General features: G+C 48.5%; 1 protein-coding gene across 1 annotated transcript in view; it reads left to right on the top strand.

Annotated features, from left to right (window-relative positions):
- PIK3CD (phosphatidylinositol-4,5-bisphosphate 3-kinase catalytic subunit delta) overlaps window positions 1–17494 on the top strand; it is a 94479-nt gene that overhangs the window by 37036 nt on the left and 39949 nt on the right. The window contains exons 3-10 of the mRNA XM_030222494.1: window positions 3882–4110; window positions 4707–4936; window positions 7223–7402; window positions 9924–10067; window positions 13099–13188; window positions 14487–14705; window positions 15332–15428; window positions 16699–16829. Of these exons, the coding sequence (XP_030078354.1) occupies window positions 3882–4110; window positions 4707–4936; window positions 7223–7402; window positions 9924–10067; window positions 13099–13188; window positions 14487–14705; window positions 15332–15428; window positions 16699–16829 (1320 nt within the window). The remainder of the gene's footprint in view (window positions 1–3881; window positions 4111–4706; window positions 4937–7222; window positions 7403–9923; window positions 10068–13098; window positions 13189–14486; window positions 14706–15331; window positions 15429–16698; window positions 16830–17494) is intronic.

The raw sequence follows: 17494 nt of genomic DNA, 5'->3' as shown, positions 1-17494 counted from the left end.
TTTCGATATGGCAGTGCAGAGACAGGAATGAATGGGCATCACTCCTGCTTCCCAGCTTAAAAGTGCATGGGGGGGGTCCACTTGGGCTATACTATTACTACTACTACAAATCATTTCTATAGCGCTACCAGTCATATGCAGCACTTCACAATTGAACATAAAGAAAATACAGTTCCTGCTCAAAAGAGCTTACTATAGAGATCATTTGTGGAATTAGGGGCTAGGTGGTCATTAAGGCCCCCAAACCCAGAGACATTTGGGAGGTCAGGGAGCCCACCAGTATAGTTGTTTTGTTGGTTAGTGGATGGGCTTTGTGGGGGGAAAGGGGAGTGAGAAAGGAGTCAGGAGTTCAGCCTGTGTTTTTTCTCCCTTCCTGTTAGTCCCTGTGCTCACTTGCTGACAGGAATGGAGATATTTACTCAATTTTCTCTAACACTGCACACTTTTTAATGCAGTTTTACGCTTACGTCACGACCCCTAAATTTGTACCTGAGGGAATAAGTGATTTGTCCAAGATCACAAGGAGCATTGGTGAAATTTGGATCCTGGCTTCTCTGGTTCTCAGTCTGCTACTGTAACCATTAGGCTGGCAAGGCAGTCAGCTGCTGATTTGATGGAAGTCACCCTGGTGTTCTCCATTATCTTTGGCTTCTGTGGAGGATGTGAGACCTTTTTTTTTTTTAAATTTTTATTTAGTTGTTCATACTTGTATCCCACAATTATCCAAAAATGAATTTTGGTTCAATGTGGCTTACATTTAACAGTTGTTAGAGATTACATTGATTCAATTACATTTACAAGATTGTATGATGCTGTATTTTACAGTGGTTGGCAAGATAACAGTGCATATGGCATAGAGGGGCATAATGGAACAGAAACGCCTATCTCCATGGGCGTTTATCTCCGAGAACGGGTCCGTGAAGGGGCGGGGCGGATCGTATTTTTTAAAAGAAAAAGACGCCCATGTTTTATTCGTCAAGGTGTGAGCTGGGCGTTTTTGCTTTTCAGCGATAATGGAAAATGAAATCGCCCAGCTCAAAAACGAATAAATCCAAGGCATTTGTTCGTGGGAGGGGCCAGGAGTCTTAGTGCACTGGTCCCCCTCACATGGCAGGACACCAACCGGGCACCCTAGGGGGCACTTTTACAAAAACCAAAAAAAAGGTAAAAGAGCTCCCAGGTGCATAGCACCCTTCCCTTGGGTGTTGAGCCCCCCAAATCCCCCTCAAAACCCACTGCCCACAAGTCTACACCATTACTATAGCCCTAAGAGGTGAAGGGGGGCACCTACATGTGGGTACAGTGGGTTTGGGGGGGTTGGACGACTAGTAGCATTAAGCAGCACAATTGTAACAGGTAGGGGGGGGGATGGGCCTGGGTCCACCTGCCTGACGTCCACTGCACCCCCTAACAACTGCTCCAGGGACCTGCATACTGCTGCTTGGGAGGAGGGTATGACATTTGAGGGTGAAAGTAAAAAGTTGTAAAACATCATTTGTTGTGGTGGGAGGGGGTTAGTGACCACTGGGGGAGTCAGGGGAGGTCATCCCCGACTCCCTCTGGGGGTCATCTGGTCATTTAGGGCACTTTTGGGGGCCTTATTCGTCAAAAAACAGGGTCCAGGAAAAGTGTCCTAAATTCTAGCTCAAAACTGTTCCATTATCGGCGAAGGGCGCCCATCTCTGTTCGCCCGATAACCACGCCCCAGTTCCGCCTTCGACACGCCTTCGATACGCCCCCGTCAACTTTGTCCGCATCCGCGACGGAGTGCAGTTGAAAGCGTCCAACGTTCGGCTTTCGATTATACCGCTTTATTTGTTTTTGTGAGAAGAACGCCCATCTCCCGATTTAGGTCGGAACTTGGGCGTTATTCTCGTTCGATTATAAGCAGGATAGTCATTGGATTTCTTGAGAAGATATGTCTTAGTTCATTTCTTAAATGAAAAGATGCGTTACAGTTAGAGGTTGTGTTGTTTATTGATGTTCGAGAATGATTAGTGTATATTTTACTCATAGAATTTCCTGAAGAGGTAGGTCTTTAGGTCTTTTCTAAACTGGAGGTAATTTGTGATGCTTCTTATGACTATGGGAATTAAGTTCCACCATTTTGAGCCTAGGTACCTAGATGCATGTTCTATATTTTCCAGTGCAGACAGATGCAAATAACAAGTCCCTTTACCTCCCATTCATTTATAGATGGCTTGAGGCTGCTAAGAATCAGATTCCTCTAAGTTAACATTAGAATATTTTCTGATGTGGCAGACTTTGCAAACAGAAAACGCTGTACCAGGGGCTGGCCTCTTGGTTTAGTGACCGTGTTGTCATCCAGGAGCTTCTGCTTCTTGGACCAGCGGATGCTGGGGATGTTAACAGCTCAGAGTGACCATAGGTACTCTGGATCCTTACTCAAAAACAGCACATAGTGGCCAGGCTCAGGGCATGTTCCAAAAGGAGCTGCAGTCTGTGGCCTGTGGATTGTATTGGCTGTCCTGGCTGAGGGGGGGGGGGTGTCAAAAAGTGTGAGGAACCCCTCCCTCCCCAGGTGGTTGTGCATAAAAGCTTAGGGGTCCATAACTCAGAAGAGGCTGCATCTGATAGAGCTAGAAGACCAAAGGGACAAGAGAAAAGTGTTTTTACTTACTCAGTGAAAATGCCTTTCTGGTTGAATATCAGCCTAGGTAGAGTAGGTAGATTCTGGGGGCAAGAACAAATATTCATTTTGGGGGGAATGTGGGGCACTCAGGTCTACTACTACTAATCACTTCTTTAGCGCTACTAGACGTATGCAGCGCTGTACACATTATATGCAGGTACTTTTTCTGTCTCTGGAGGGCTCACAATCTAAGTTTTTTTGTACCTATGGCAATGGAGGGTTAAGTGACTTGCCCAAGGTCACAAGGAGCTGCAGTGGGAATTGAACCCAGGTTGCCAGGATCAAAGTCTGCTGCCATTAGGCCAGGGGCGTAGCTACATGGGGCCACGGGGGCATGAGCCCCCACAGATTAAGCCCTGGCCCCCTCTACAATTGACCCCCCCCCAATCCACCGCCCCCCCTGCCGCTGCCACCGCCCCCTGCCCCGCCACCACATCAGGTACCTTGTTTACTGGCGGGGGGTCCCCAACCCCCGCTAGCCAAAGAGTCTTCTTCAGCGCCGGTTGACTCCGGCGCCTTCATTGTGTGATAATCTGTTTCTGACGCCTTACGTCCTGCACGGGGCTACATACAGGATGTGCAGGACGACAGGAGTTCGAAACAGATCATCACACAGCAAAGGCGCCAGAGTTGACCGGCGCTGAAGAAGACTCTTCGGCTGGTGAGGGTTGGGGACCCCCATCAACAAACAAGGTACCTGGCGGCGACGAGGGAAGGTTTTTGCGGTGGCGGCGGGGGGGGGGGGGTTGTGGCGGTGGCAGGGGGGGGTTGTGGCGGCGGGTCCAAAGTGGCGGGGGGAGGCGGCTAAACAGTGCCCCCCCCCCCACTTCAGGCTCTGCCCCCCCCCCTCCTGCCAAGGTCTGGCTATGCCCCTCCACTCCTCCACTCATTTGACAGCAGTAAACATTTACCCACATCCTAGTTCAGTTTCATGTGGAAATCCTCCCCTGTAGAAGTCTAGGTTATTGCTGAATCAGGGTGAGGATTATACCTCCCACTCCAGGGGGAAGATTAGCCTTTTAGGAAGGATTCAGAAAATGAATATACAGGGTGGCTGCTTACCAGCTGTGGAGAATGATAGGGAAAGAGAAATGACACAAACTTTGCAGAGATCCTTTAGGGCATCACTCAAACTTTGCCACCATCCCAGTGTGGGTCAAGCATAGCAAGGGATTCAGGACAGGACAACTCCCTTGACCCCGCCTGAAAATATTTTGGTTTCTTCCAGAGTTTGTGGCATCATGCACAATATGAACCGTTCTACCACATGCTCAGTGAACCTCAGGCATATGTCTTCACGTGCATTAATCAGACAGCAGAGCAGCAGGAGCTGGAGGATGAGCAGCGCCGACTCTGTGACATTCAGCCTTTCCTGCCAGTGCTACGCCTGGTGGCACGAGAGGGAGACCGTGTGCAGAAACTTATCAATTCACAGATCAGCCTGTTGATTGGGAAAGGTGAGAGAAGTTCATCTGTACCGATTCCTGCGGGTGCTTCCCTGATGAGCAAGTTTATAGGAAGTGCTGCCGGTTACTGGTTTGGGAATGCTGGATGTGGGCGAATCTCGAGGAGAATTGTGAATCACTGGTATGAGAGCATGAGGGGGGTCATGGAGAGCACCATATGGGACAGGAGTGACAGCAAAAGCTGTGGGGAAGCTGTTCTATTAATGTGAGAGGCATCATAAGGCATATCTTGTGTCACTGGTGTGAGAACGTAGTATTTTGGGGTCCCAGAAAGCACTGTATCACTGGTATGATATTCTGGGCCATGAGGGAAACACAGGAAGCATAATTTATCATTGATGTGAGAGTACAGTTTGTGGGGGGAGGGAGGGTATGTCATGAGAAACATCCTATGTCACTGTGTCATACCATATGCAATGTCATGTGTTATTAATTGAGATCATGAGCTCGGGGGTGGGGGGGGGGGCAGGTCAGAGGGATTGTCCCGTATCACTGGTGTGCAAAGGCAAACTGAGAAGACATCATAGGGAAACATCTTTGTGAAAGTGCCTCCCCATTCTTCAGCTTTGTCTGTTGTTTTCCCTCAGGTTTACATGAGTTTGATTCAGTGGGTGACCAGGAGGTGCGTGACTTCCGTTCCAAAATGCGCCAGCTTTGTGAGGAAAAAGCTGCAGAAAGGCAACAGCTGGGCTGGGAGGCATGGATGGAATACAGCTTCCCACGGCAGCTGGAGCCCTCTGCCAGGCTGCTGAACATGGGCATCTACCACACGAACAGCAAGAACATTATTGTCAACATCAAATTTGAGTCTAGTGAGGTGAGGGTTGATGGGGTGGGTGAGGCATGCGGTGGAAAGACTTGGTTTGAGCCTGGCAAAGTGAAAGTCAGTGGGATGGGGGATTAACAGGCCACTGTGGCCTGGGTCTGTGTATCCATGTGGATGTGATTGGGAGGGCAGGCTGGCCAGAGCCTTGAATTTCACAGCATATTATTAATATTTATTATCCTTAATATACCGCAGTACTTCAATAAAAGATACCTATTTATTTTATTTATTTATTTTTGTTACATTTGTACCCTGCGCTGTCCCACTCATGGCAGGCTCAATGCGGCTTACATGGGGCAATGGAGGGTTAAGTGACTTGACCAGAGTCACAAGGAGCTGCCTGTGCCTGAAGTGGGAATTGAACTCAGTTCCTCAGGACCAAGGTCCACCACCCTAACCACTAGGCCACTCCTCCACTGTTGCTACTATTTGAGATTCTACATGGAATGTTGCTATTCCACTAGCAACATTCCATGTAGAAGTCGGCCCTTGCAGATCACCAATGTGGCCGCGCAGGCTTCTACATGGAATGTTGCTAGTGGGATAGCAACATTCCATGTAGAATCTCCAATAGTAGCAACATTCCATGTAGAATCTCCAATAGTATCTATTTTATTTTTGTTACATTTGTACCCTGCGCTTTCCCACTCATGGCAGGCTCAATGCGGCTTACATGGGACAATGGAGGGTTAAGTGACTTGGCCAGAGTCACAAGGAGCTGCCTGTGCCTGAAGTGGGAATTGAACTCAGTTCCTCAGTTCCCCAGGACCAAAGTCCACCACCCTAACCACTAGGCCACTCCTCCACTGTTGCTACTATTTGAGGTTCTACATGGAATGTTGCTATTCCACTAGCAACGTTCCATGTAGAAGTCGGCCCTTGCAGATCACCAATGTGGCCGCGCAGCCTTCTGCTTCTGTGAGTCTGACGTCCTGCAAGTACGTGCAGGACGTCAGACTCACAGAAACAGAAGCCTGCGCAGCCTTCTACATGGAATGTTGCTAGTGGAATAGCAACATTCTATGTAGAAACTCCAATAGTAGCAACATTCCATGTAGAATCTCCAATAGTATCTATTTTATTTTTGTTACATTTGTACCCTGCGCTTTCCCACACATGGCAGGTTCAATGCGGCTTACATGGGGCAATGGAGGGTTAAGTGACTTGCCCAGAGTCACAAGGAGTTGCCTGTGCTGGGAATTGAACTCAGTTCCCCAGGACCAAAGTCCACCACCCTAACTACTAGGCCACTCCTCCACTGTTGCTACTATTTGAGATTCCACTAGCAACATTCCATGTAGAAGTCGGCCCTTGCAGATCACCAATGTGGCCGCGCAGGCTTCTGCTTCTGTAAGTCTGACGTCCTGCACATATGTGCAGGACATCAGACTCACAGAAACAGAAGCCTGCGCAGCCTTCTACATGGAATGTTGCTAGTGGAATAGCAACATTCCATGTAGAATCTCCAATAGTAGCAACATTCCATGTAGAATCTCCAATAGTATCTATTTTATTTTTGTTACATTTGTACCCTGCGCTTTCCCACTCATGGCAGGCTCAATGCGGCTTACATGGGGCAATGGAGGGTTAAGTGACTTGCCCAGAGTCACAAGGAGTTGCCTGTGCTGGGAATTGAACTCAGTTCCTCAGTTCCCCAGGACCAAAGTCCACCACCCTAACCACTAGGCCACTCCTCCACGCCACTTAATATGCAGTTTACAATTTAAATGAGAGAAAAGTTCACATTAAAAAGAAAACAAAAAGAGAGAGAAGAAAATAGAGGAAAGGGGTAGTAGAGAGAGATCATGTTATTGAGGGACCAAAATACTGGTTGAAAAGATGTGTTTTGAGGGAATGTTTACATGCAGAAACAGTGGTTTGATTATGAATATGGGCTGGTAAAGAATTCCAAAGTTGGGGACCAAGGTAACTGAATGTGGATTCTCTTGAAACAGTAAGATGTAAGACTGAGGGAGAAGGAAGACCAAGAAGATTATGGTTAAGAGCGTAGACCACGAGAAGGTATGCAGGAGATGAATAACATTTTGTTTAGGTAAAGCAAAGCGGAGGGAAGAACAACCTTTGTAAACTAGGAGACGCAATTCAAACTTAATACGTTCTGAAACGGGGAGCCTATTCTTGGGGTCTGTTATTCTTGGAAAGACTGTATCGTGTCACGCAAGCCAACAGCAGATCTGAGACTGGTGGAGAGTAGACAGAAATGGCAGCAGGTTACAGAGTCCTTATCTGCCCTTGAACTTGCTCTTTTCTCTACAGGAGAGTTTCACGCTGCAGATTTCCCCTAAAGAGTTCCCACTGGCACTTGTCCGCTCTGCGCTGAAGAAGAAAGCCTTAGTGTTCCGGCAGCAGGACCGAGGGGAGCCAGAGGACTATACGCTGAAAGTGAATGGCAGCTCTGATTATATCTACGGGCAGTACCCTCTCTGCCAGTTCAAGGTACGTGCCTGTACTAGGGCACTGGGGGGAATCTGGAGGAGTCCTGGGATGTGGCTCATTCTGACAGTAATGCAGCTATTCTGCACTCGATGTAAAAAAAAAAAACAAATTGAGTGTCATCTCCTTGTTTGTTAACAAATTATCAAGATAGATCAGAGTCTCTAGGTTTTACGTGGAAGGGCATTTTCGTGGAAGGATTTTACGTGGAAGGGCATCTAAGTCCGACTTTAGACGTTTTGCAAAAAACGTCCAAAATCTGAATAAGAAAGAAGTTCATTTTCCCAAAAGAAAAACATCCAAATGGCAGCATAATACACAAAAGAGTGAGGTAAACTGGGGAAAGTGCAAATGAAATGATAGTTATAACAGTAATATGATACAGTGTAGTACCATACACATAACAAGGACTAGTGCTGGGCAGACTTATATGGTCTGTGCCGGGGCTGGTGGTTGGGAGGCGGGACTAGTGCTGGGCAGACTTATACGGTCTGTGCCAGAGCTGGTGGTGGGAGGCGGGGATAGTGCTGGGCAGACTTATACAGTCTGTGCCAGAGCTGATGGTGGGAGGCGGGGATAGTGCTGGGCAGACTTATATGGTCTGTGCCAGAGCCGGTGGTGGGAGGCAGGGATAGTGCTGGGCAGACTTATACGGTCTGTGCCAGAGCTGGTGGTGGGAGGCGGGACTGGTAGTTGGGAGGCGAGGATAGTGCTGGGCAGACTTATACAGTCTGTGCCAGAGCTGGTGGTGGGAGGCGGGGTTGGTGGTTGGGAGGCGGGGATAGGGCTGGCCAGACTTATACGATCTGTGCCCTGAAGAGGACAGTACAAATAAAAAAGTAGCACATATGAATTTATCTTCTTGGGCAGACTGGATGGACCGTGCAGGTCTTTTTCTGCCGTCATCTACTATGTTTACTATGTAACAGCACAGTAGAGCATTCGTAGAACAGGAATGTGATACTCGATGTTAGCACAATACAAATGAAATACCTTAATAGGTAGCACGATAGAACATTTGTCATAACACAGATATAATACAGACAGAGTGCTGCTGCGGCTAGGAAAGTGAATAGAATGTTGGGTATTATTAGGAAAGGTATGGAAAACAGGTGTGAGGATGTTATAATGCCGTTGTATCGCTCCATGGTGCGACCACACCTTGAGTATTGTGTTCAATTCTGGTCGCTGCATCTCTAGAAAGATATAGTAGAATTGGAAAAGGTGCAGCGAAGGGCGACAAAAATGATAGCGGGGATGGGACGACTTCCCTATGAAGAAAGACTAAGGAGGCTAGGGCTATTCAGCTTGGAGAAGAGACGGCTGAGGGGAGACATGATAGAGGTATATAAAATAATGAGTGGAGTGGAACAGGTGGATGTGAAGCGTCTGTTCATGCTTTCCAAAAGTACTAGGACTAGGGGGCATGCGATGAAACTACAGTGTAGTAAATTTAAAACAAATCGGAGAAAATATTTCTTCACCCAACGTATAATTAAACTCTGGAATTCGTTGCCGGAGAACGTGGTGAAGGCGGTTAGCTTAGCAGAGTTTAAAAAGGGGTTAGACGGTTTCCTAAAGGACAAGTCCATAAACCACTACTAAATGGACTTGGGAAAAATCCACAATTCCAGGAATAACATGTATAGAATGTCTGTACGTTTGGGAAACTTGCCAGGTGCCCTTGGCCTGGATTGGCTGCTGTCGTGGACAGGATGCTGGGCTCGATGGACCCTTGGTCTTTCCCAGTGTGGCATTACTTATGTAACTTATGTAATGTCAGTACAGTAGGAATGTGCTGCAGCAGACTGGTTCATGGAGCTTTGGCCTGGGAGAAGGTAGTTGGGGGCAACCTTTATACACAGAGGGCTGCATGAATGTCAGTACTATTTCTAGTGGGCCATAATAATATGTAATTTCAGATCCAGATATGCACTGAGCTCCATAAACCACCTGTGATAAATAAATAAGTACATAAGTAATACCATACTGGGAAACGACCAAAGGTCCATCGAGCCCAGCATTCTGTCCCCAACAGCGGCCAATCCAGGTCAAGGGCACCTGGCAAGCTACCTAAACATACAAACATTTTATACATGTTATTCCCGAAATTGTGAATTTTTCCCAAGTCCATTTAGTAGCGGTCTATGGACTTGTCCTTTAGGAAACCATCCAACCCCTTTTAAACTCTGCCAAGCTAACCGCCTTCACTACGTTCTCCGGCAACGAATTCCAGAGTTTAAGTACGCATTGGGTGAAGAAATATTTTCTCTTATTTGTTTTAAATTTACTACACTTCAAATGATGGAAGCAAACTGCTAGAGTGGCTAGTCTGAAAATATTTGTGGAAAAAAACCCCACTTTAAAATCACCCAAATTGTGGTTAATGATGTTTTTTTGTGTATACTCATGGTCTTGGGGACTGCATAAAATTCAATGGCAGGCTGCATTCGGCCTGTAGGCCGCAATTTGTCCATCCCTCCTCTAGAGGATACTTGTGATTCATTCTCCTTGTAATCCACAGTACATCAGTGGCTGTTTGTATCGCAATCTGACTCCACACCTCACGCTAGTGCCAACTTCATCTGTCAAAGTGTTACGTGACGAACAAGAGAGCCTGCAGGTCTCCAAGCTGCGCAGCAAGCCGCCACCTCTGCCTGTGAAAAAGGTGATACTGCATATCTTAAGTACTCTCCAGTCTGTTCCCTGCACCATCAGTACAGAGATGGATGGACATTAGCAGACACCTGAGGTGGGATGGGGGGGGGGGGGGGGGAGCTGGATGGGCAGGTCTTCTTGCCTGATGGTCATAAGACTGTGTAGTTGATAGAGGGTCATTAGCACCATAGTTGATACTCGCCTCTCTTCATCAAATAAAATCTCACTAATTCAGAACCAAAATATAAGAAAAATAAGATTATCATCCAACTAACCAATATTCCTTTGCAAACACTCACCTCATGCACACTGTCAAACCAAGAAAAGAGGTTCCTCTTTTCTCTTTCTGCCTGCTTCTCCTCTATCTCCTAATAAAATCCTACAAATGCTCGATCTGCACCCCCTCCTTACCTCTCTACCCTCATCTCCCCTTACGTCCCTACCCATAACCTCCGCTCTCAAGACAAATCCCTCCTTTCAGTACCCTTCTCCACCACCGCCAACTCTAGGCTCCGCCCTTTCTGCCTCGCCTCACCCCATGCTTGGAACAACTCCCTGAGCCCATACGCCAGGCCCCCTCCCTACCCATCTTCAAATCATTGCTCAAAGCCCACCTCTTCAATGTCGCTTTCAGCACCTAATCACAACACCTCTACTCAGGAAATCTAGACTACCCAACTTGACATTTCGTCCTTTAGATTGTAAGCTCTTCTGAGCAGGGACCGTCCTTAGTTATTAATTTGTACAGCGCTGCGTAACCCTAGTAGCGCTCTAGAAATGTTAAGTAGTAGTAGTAAATGCTTTTTGAAGATAGTGTTTGGGACAAATCTGCACCAGTGTCTGTTTTATTTGATTGAACTTACCTGTGGTTTCCTCAAACTTGAAGTTTCCATTCAGATCATTAAATGTGTTTTGTAATTGATTGATTTTTACAGAAGGTTTTTTATCTTGAATAATCCAGTGAAATCATGAAGTTTTTAAAAAAAATAAGGTTTACACATGTATTCATATCTAGAACAGTACAGGAAATAGATGTAAGTGTAAGTGTTTTATAATAGATGTAAGTGTTTTATATTTATTCCACACTTGATATGCTGCCTTTCTGTAAATACAGTCAAAGCAGTTTACATATACTATTTTTGCAGGTACTTTTCTGTCCCAAATGGGCTCACAATCTAAGGTTATTTATACCTGGGGCAATGGGAGGGTTAAGTGACTTGCCCAAGGTCTCAAGGAGCTGCAGTGGGAATTGAACCCAGTTCCAGGATCTCAGCTTACTGCACTAACCACTAGCCATTAGCAACGTGTTACTCTAGTGATTTGTGAGCTGGTTACTAGATATGTGGTTGGAAGGGAATTTTTTCCTCAGTTACAGAATATATTTATTTATTTATTTATTACATTTGTACCCCGCGCTTTCCCACACATTGCAGGCTCAATGCGACTTACATAGTAAATTACAATCACAAAGTTTTTAAGGAGAATATTATGAACTGTAGTAAATGTAGTGAGAGTGGGATTTTGAGGAATAAGTGAATTGAGCGTGTCAGGGTAAACAAGGTAGGAAAAGCAAAAGGAGAAGGGAATTGGGAGGGGTAAAGAGATGGAGAGGAAAGATAAAGGGCAGAGGTTGGATAGGAAAAGAATTGGCTATAGAAATCAGGGGCATAGCCAGACTTCGGCGGGAGGGGGGGGGTCCAGAGCCCGAGGTAAGGGGGCACATTTTAGCCCACCCCGGCGCAGCTGACCCCCCCCCCCCCCGCCATTGCTGACTTTGCCCCCCCCCCCGCCGACCCTCTCGACCCCCCCCCCTTCCCTCCCGCCGCCAACCCGCCGTCTCCTACCTTTGCTGGCGGGGGACCCGAATCCCCTCCAGCCAAGGTCCTCTTCTTCTCGCAAAAGACTTCCTTCTGTTTCTGACGTCCTCCACGTACAACGTGCAGGACGTCAGAAACAGAAAGAAGCCTTTTGCGAGAAGAAGAGGACCTTGGCTGGTGGGGGTTGGGGTTCCCCGCCAGCAAAGGCAGGCGACCGCGACGGCGGGTTGACGGCGGGAGGGGGGGTCAGGCGGGTCATCAGCAGGGGGGTCCAGAGCCAAATCTACTTGGGCCCAGGCCCCCCCTGGCCCCACGTAGCTACGCCACTGCTATAGATGGACACTGCTTTTTCATCTTCTCGAGGATTACTGTAGAGAGAGCCGCCATGGAATCAGAGGAGGGTTGGACTTGACAGACCTCAGTCATCTTTTAATCTAAATCAGCCGTGTAGTAGTGATTGGGTGGTTACAGATGAGCAGGGGGTATCAGATGGTAGGACATTTACCCCCGGATTCTGCATAGGTCGCACAAAGTTGGGTGTGTAAATTTGAGATTTGTGTATAAACTATTAGCTAATTAGTGTTACAAGCACTTAATTGGCAGTAATTAGGAGTTACGCGGGGATCAGCCCTACACTCTATTCTATAACATCCATGCCTAAATTTCATAGCATAGCATGTAACCAAAGGGGGGCTTAGCCATGGGAGGTGTATGGGTGGTTCAGGGGCATTCCCATAAATTTAGATGCGATGTTATAGAATACCTGCATTTGCACGCCTATTTGCCATCGGTTAGGTGAGAGCATTTACACTAGCCTTTGTCAGACATAAGTACTCATGCCCAAAGTTAGGAGTGAAATGCACGCTAAGCTAATATTCTGTAAAGATCATTCCACGCAGATCCTCCTTTGCAGAATCATTTCAGTGCCTGTCTTTGGGTTCCATTTACAGAATTTAGCCCATAGTGGTGAATGTATTGGTGGGAATATAGGGTCCTGTGTGTGGCCTGTGGAGTGAGGATGGGCAGGATTTAGGGTAAACAGTGGCCAGAATGTAGAGGTGACCCTGTGATACAGGGTGATATGGCGCAGAGAGTACAACAGTGGGTATCTTCCATGTTTCTGACTTCATTATTATGCACTCCTGCTCTGCAGTTGGATTTCGGCAGGCCTCTTTGCTGGTTTTGCTTTTCATGTGCTGATTTTTTGGACTGTCCTCCTTACAGCTTAGCCCAGTATCCCTTTGGAACTTTGAACAGACCTTCTGTGTGAAGATCCTGCAAGGCAGTAATGTGAATGCAGATGAATGCTTGAAGGTAGGTGGAGGTTTTTTTCTTTCTGGGGTAAACAGCATTATGTCAAGATATGTACTGCTAAAAGCACAATGTACATGGGACTATATTGGTCATCACCAAACTACTAAACAGGAAGCAAAGCTAAAAACGAATGTACCTCCCTCACGCAACACTCAGTTCCTAGAAGCCAGGTTGGGTTTTCTGGGTATCGCTGAATGAGCAACTTGTGGTGAGATGATAAACATGAGAGCACAGTGCAAAAACATGTGAGAAAGAGAAGAGGGGTCTGAGGAGGAGTAGGAGGCAGGGACTTCTCCTTCAGAGCCCAGCACTCTTAAGGATCCCTGGAGGAGAGAAGAATCCTCTTCAGCGCCCAGCAGCCTCAGGGCCTGTCAGAGGGAAAGATTCTTTCAGTACATATTTACAACTGTGCATGGGCGTAGCCAGACTTCGGCGGGAGGGGGGGCCAGAGCCCAAGGTGAGGAGGCACATTCCCCCCCCCCCCCCCGCGCCGCCATTTTTGACCCACCCCCCGCCGACGCCATCTTTGACCCCTCACCCGGCATCGCCAACCCTCCCCTGTCGCCATCGCCGTCAAGTACCTGTACTGGCGGGGGTCCCCAATCCCCGCCAGCCGAAGTTCTGTGTCTTCACTGAAGATTCTTCAGCCCGTCTCTGGGTCGGCGCGTTGCTGCAGACTGCTGCGGCAGCTGATCTGATTCTGCAAGCGGGAAGCCGATTCTCTTTGCGTGGAATGAATCGTCCTGATGTCCTGCACGTTCCCGCTTGCAGAATCAGATCAGCTGCTGCAGGCTGCAGCAACCCGCTGGCCCAGAGATGGGCTGAAAACACAGGACTTCGGCTGGCGGGGATTGGGGACCCCCGAGCACAGGTACTCGATGACGGGGGAGGGTTGGCGACGCCAGGGGAGGGGTCCAGGGCCAAATCTGAGGGGGCCCAGGCCCCGTCAGGCCCCACGTAGCTACGCCACTGCTCTCTACTGGAAATAAATGTAGACAGAGGACACCAAGTTGTAACTCCATTATTTTTAAATTTCCCTGCCTCCACCCTGGAGTGAGTTCTGCCCACCTAGCATATCTCCAGTCAACGTGGGCCTTAATGTTCTGTCCCTTCACCCCAGGAGCAAGGTTGCAATGATCACTGTCCTCTGACTTTATTGATGAGATGCAAAAACAAACACCTGAAGTACCTCCTCCTACACCTCCATCCTTCACTGTAAGTACACAGTGTTCCCCTGAAGTGTGTATGTCTGCTAATTTCTGGCTCTTCCTGTGTCCTCTTCTCTCCCTGGGGTTCAGCTGGTGGTCCAGGCTAGTCTCTTCCATGGGAGCGAAATGTTGTGTAAGACGGTGAGGACTGCAGAGGTCAGCGTGTCATCTGAGCCTGTCTGGAATCAGATGATGGAATTTGACATTAGCATCTGTGACTTGCCACGCATGTCTCAACTCAGCTTTATACTTTATGCTGTAGAGAAGGCCAAGAAGGTTCGGTCTACTAAGAAGAAATCTAAGAAAGCTGTAAGTTGGGGGGGGGGGGGGGGGGGGGGGGGCAGAAGGATGCTCTTGTCCTTATTGAAGATTCTCTATGTGAGACCTGCACCTGGGCTATATCTCCAGAGACCCCACTGGCTAGGGAACAGGAGGGTGATGGGAAAGAGGGACTAAGAACTAAGGAACAGGGAGGTGGAGTGTTGGTGGTGGGGGGGATTGGGGAAAAGGGGTGCTGGGGAGACTAGGGAAGGGACCAAGGAGGAGGGATGTTGGATTAGGGACTCTAGCAGGAAATGTTGCTTGGAGTGTAATCTCTATACAGCTGGTATATTGAATGACAGCAGGTAAAGACCAGCATGGTCCATCCAGTCTGCGCAGAAAGGTGGCCAGGGTTGAACCTGCTGCCCCATGCAGGTAACCACCCCCCCCCCTCCCTTTGTTCTTAGGGTTGTACCTTCCACTCTGTTTAAGGTCATGGACATATCTATCTGGGATGTGTATATAAGCCTGTCTGGGTTCAGATTTTCAGGTTTTATTGGAGTCAGAACTTCTCCTCACCTCCATCTTGGATTCCTTCCTGTGTAGTACTGAGACACTGTTACCCTAAATGTCTTTATATGATTATCTTATAAGAACCATTGTTTCTTTCTCAGGACTGTCCCATTGCTTGGGTAAATACTATGGTGTTTGACTGGAATGACATGCTAAAGATGGGGGAGTGCTGCCTCTATATGTGGTCCTCAGCACCAGGTATAACAGCAGCAAAGGGCTCTGGGACTTGAGGCTTGCTTGCAGGCTGTGCTGTCAATGTTCATGGGGAAGGGGGGGGGGGGGCGATGCGCTGCTGCAGCTTTCTGCTTACTAAAAGATGACAGGCTTGAATTCCAGCATCATCGTTCACTGCATAATTAAACAACCTTAATCCTTGTCAGACTTGTGTGTGTGTGTGTGAGAGAGAGAGAGATATGAACTGTTTCCTCTGGTTGTGTTTAGTGCAAACCACAGGGTTGCAGCCAACTCTTCCTCCGCCTTAGACAATGTGTGCAGTTGGCAATGCTTTCCAGGGGCCTGGGACAGATGGCAGGCTGTGGCTCAGTGTGTGTGTATGTGGGGGGGGGGGGGGGGGGGTGCAGAAATATTGGGGATCTGTAGGTTTGATGGGGTGCTGTGGGTATTTTGGACAAATAGATCTGGTAGAGGACTAGGGTATGTTTAGGACAGTTGTAGGCTTGGTGGGGATTGCAGCTGTATGGGAAGGGTCTGTAAGCATTTGGGGGTTCTGTAGGCTTAGTGGATGCTGTGAATGTGTCTTAGGGGGTCTGCAGGCTCAATGAGCACTGTGGGTATATTGTGGGGGTCTACAGGTTCAGCGGGGGCTGTGGCTGGGTGGTGGGGGTCTGCAAGCTCAGCGGGCGCTGTGGGTGGGTGGTGGGGGTCTGCAAGTTCAGCCGGGTGCTATGGCTGGGTGGTGGGGGGTCTGCAAGCTCAGCGGGGGCTATGGCTGGGTGATGGGGGTCTGCAAGCTTAGCGGGCGCTATGGCTGGGTGGTGGGGGTCTGCAAGCCTAGTGGGCGCTGTGGGTGGTGGAGGGTCTGCAAGCTCAGCGGGCGCTGTGGGTGGGTGGTGGGGGTCTGCAAGCTTAGCGGACGCTGTGGGTGGGTGGTGGGGGGTCTGCAAGCTCAGCGGGCGCTATGGCTGGGTGGTGGGGGTCTGCAAGCCTAGTGGGCGCTGTGGGTGGGTGGTGGGGGTCTGCAAGCTTAGCGGGCGCTGTGGGTGGGTGGTGGGGGTCTGCAAGCTCAGCGGGCGCTATGGCTGGGTGGTGGGGGTCTGCAAGCCTAGTGGGCGCTGTGGGTGGGTGGTGGGGGTCTGCAAGCTTAGCGGGCGCTGTGGGTGGGTGGTGGGGGTCTGCAAGCTCAGCGGGCGCTGTGGGTGGGTGATGGGGGTCTGCAAGCTCAGCAGCAAAGCTTACATGCGAAAGGTAATAGCTTTGCTGACTTGCTGTCCACTCCTCTTCTTTAAAGATGACAAAGGGGAGTTATTGAATGCTATGGGCACTGTACAAAGTAACCCGAACACAGAGAGCGCTGTAGCCCTCAGAATCTGCTTCCCCAGCATATCGCAACATCCTGTCTACTACCCACCCTTGGAGAAGGTGAGAATCTGCTGCCCCTCTTTACACCTGCTACTCTGAAATTGGACAGAGTAGGACAAATCTTCCCTTCTTTGTCATTCCTTGGAGAACAGCAGGTGTCCTTGTAGGGGCAGACGTGAGGGTGTTGCTTGCTCAGTAGTTGGGACTCTCTGACCAGCTCTGTCCTTTTAGTGGTGGAAACTTTCTATCCATTGCTGAGCAGAGCCCTTGATTTCAGGCTTAATGAATGAGCTGTGCTGGGAGAGAGGGCACGACAGTCTGGGCATGCGTGTACTAGCATGTAGGCTGCAATTTACTGTACCCAACATTGTGTTTTGAGCACAGAGTGAAGCGAGAGTGCCAGTTTCTAACCAGAACAAACTTGTGTGTTTTCTGTGGTCTCAGACCATGGTAAGGAGGGATTTATCAACTGCTTTTAAGAAGAGATTCACCTATGTTTCCCACAGTCTCAGAACGGGATAAGAGGGACCTGTGCTGTCTATTAAGATGTTTTATTGAGTATTATGTTGATACCGTGCCATGCTATGTACTGTTTTTTTTCTGCTGAAATTGTCTGTTGCCTTTATCCAGATTGGTCTTGCTGTACACCACTTTGGGTGAATTTTTTCAAAAAGGTGGTAAATAAATCCTAATAAATAAAAGAAAAGAAACAAACTTGGGACATA

This window comes from Microcaecilia unicolor, chromosome 13 (genome assembly GCF_901765095.1).
Source record: "Microcaecilia unicolor chromosome 13, aMicUni1.1, whole genome shotgun sequence".
In the NCBI taxonomy this organism is placed as follows: Eukaryota; Metazoa; Chordata; class Amphibia; order Gymnophiona; family Siphonopidae; genus Microcaecilia; species Microcaecilia unicolor.
This window is presented reverse-complemented; position numbering and strand designations above follow the sequence as displayed.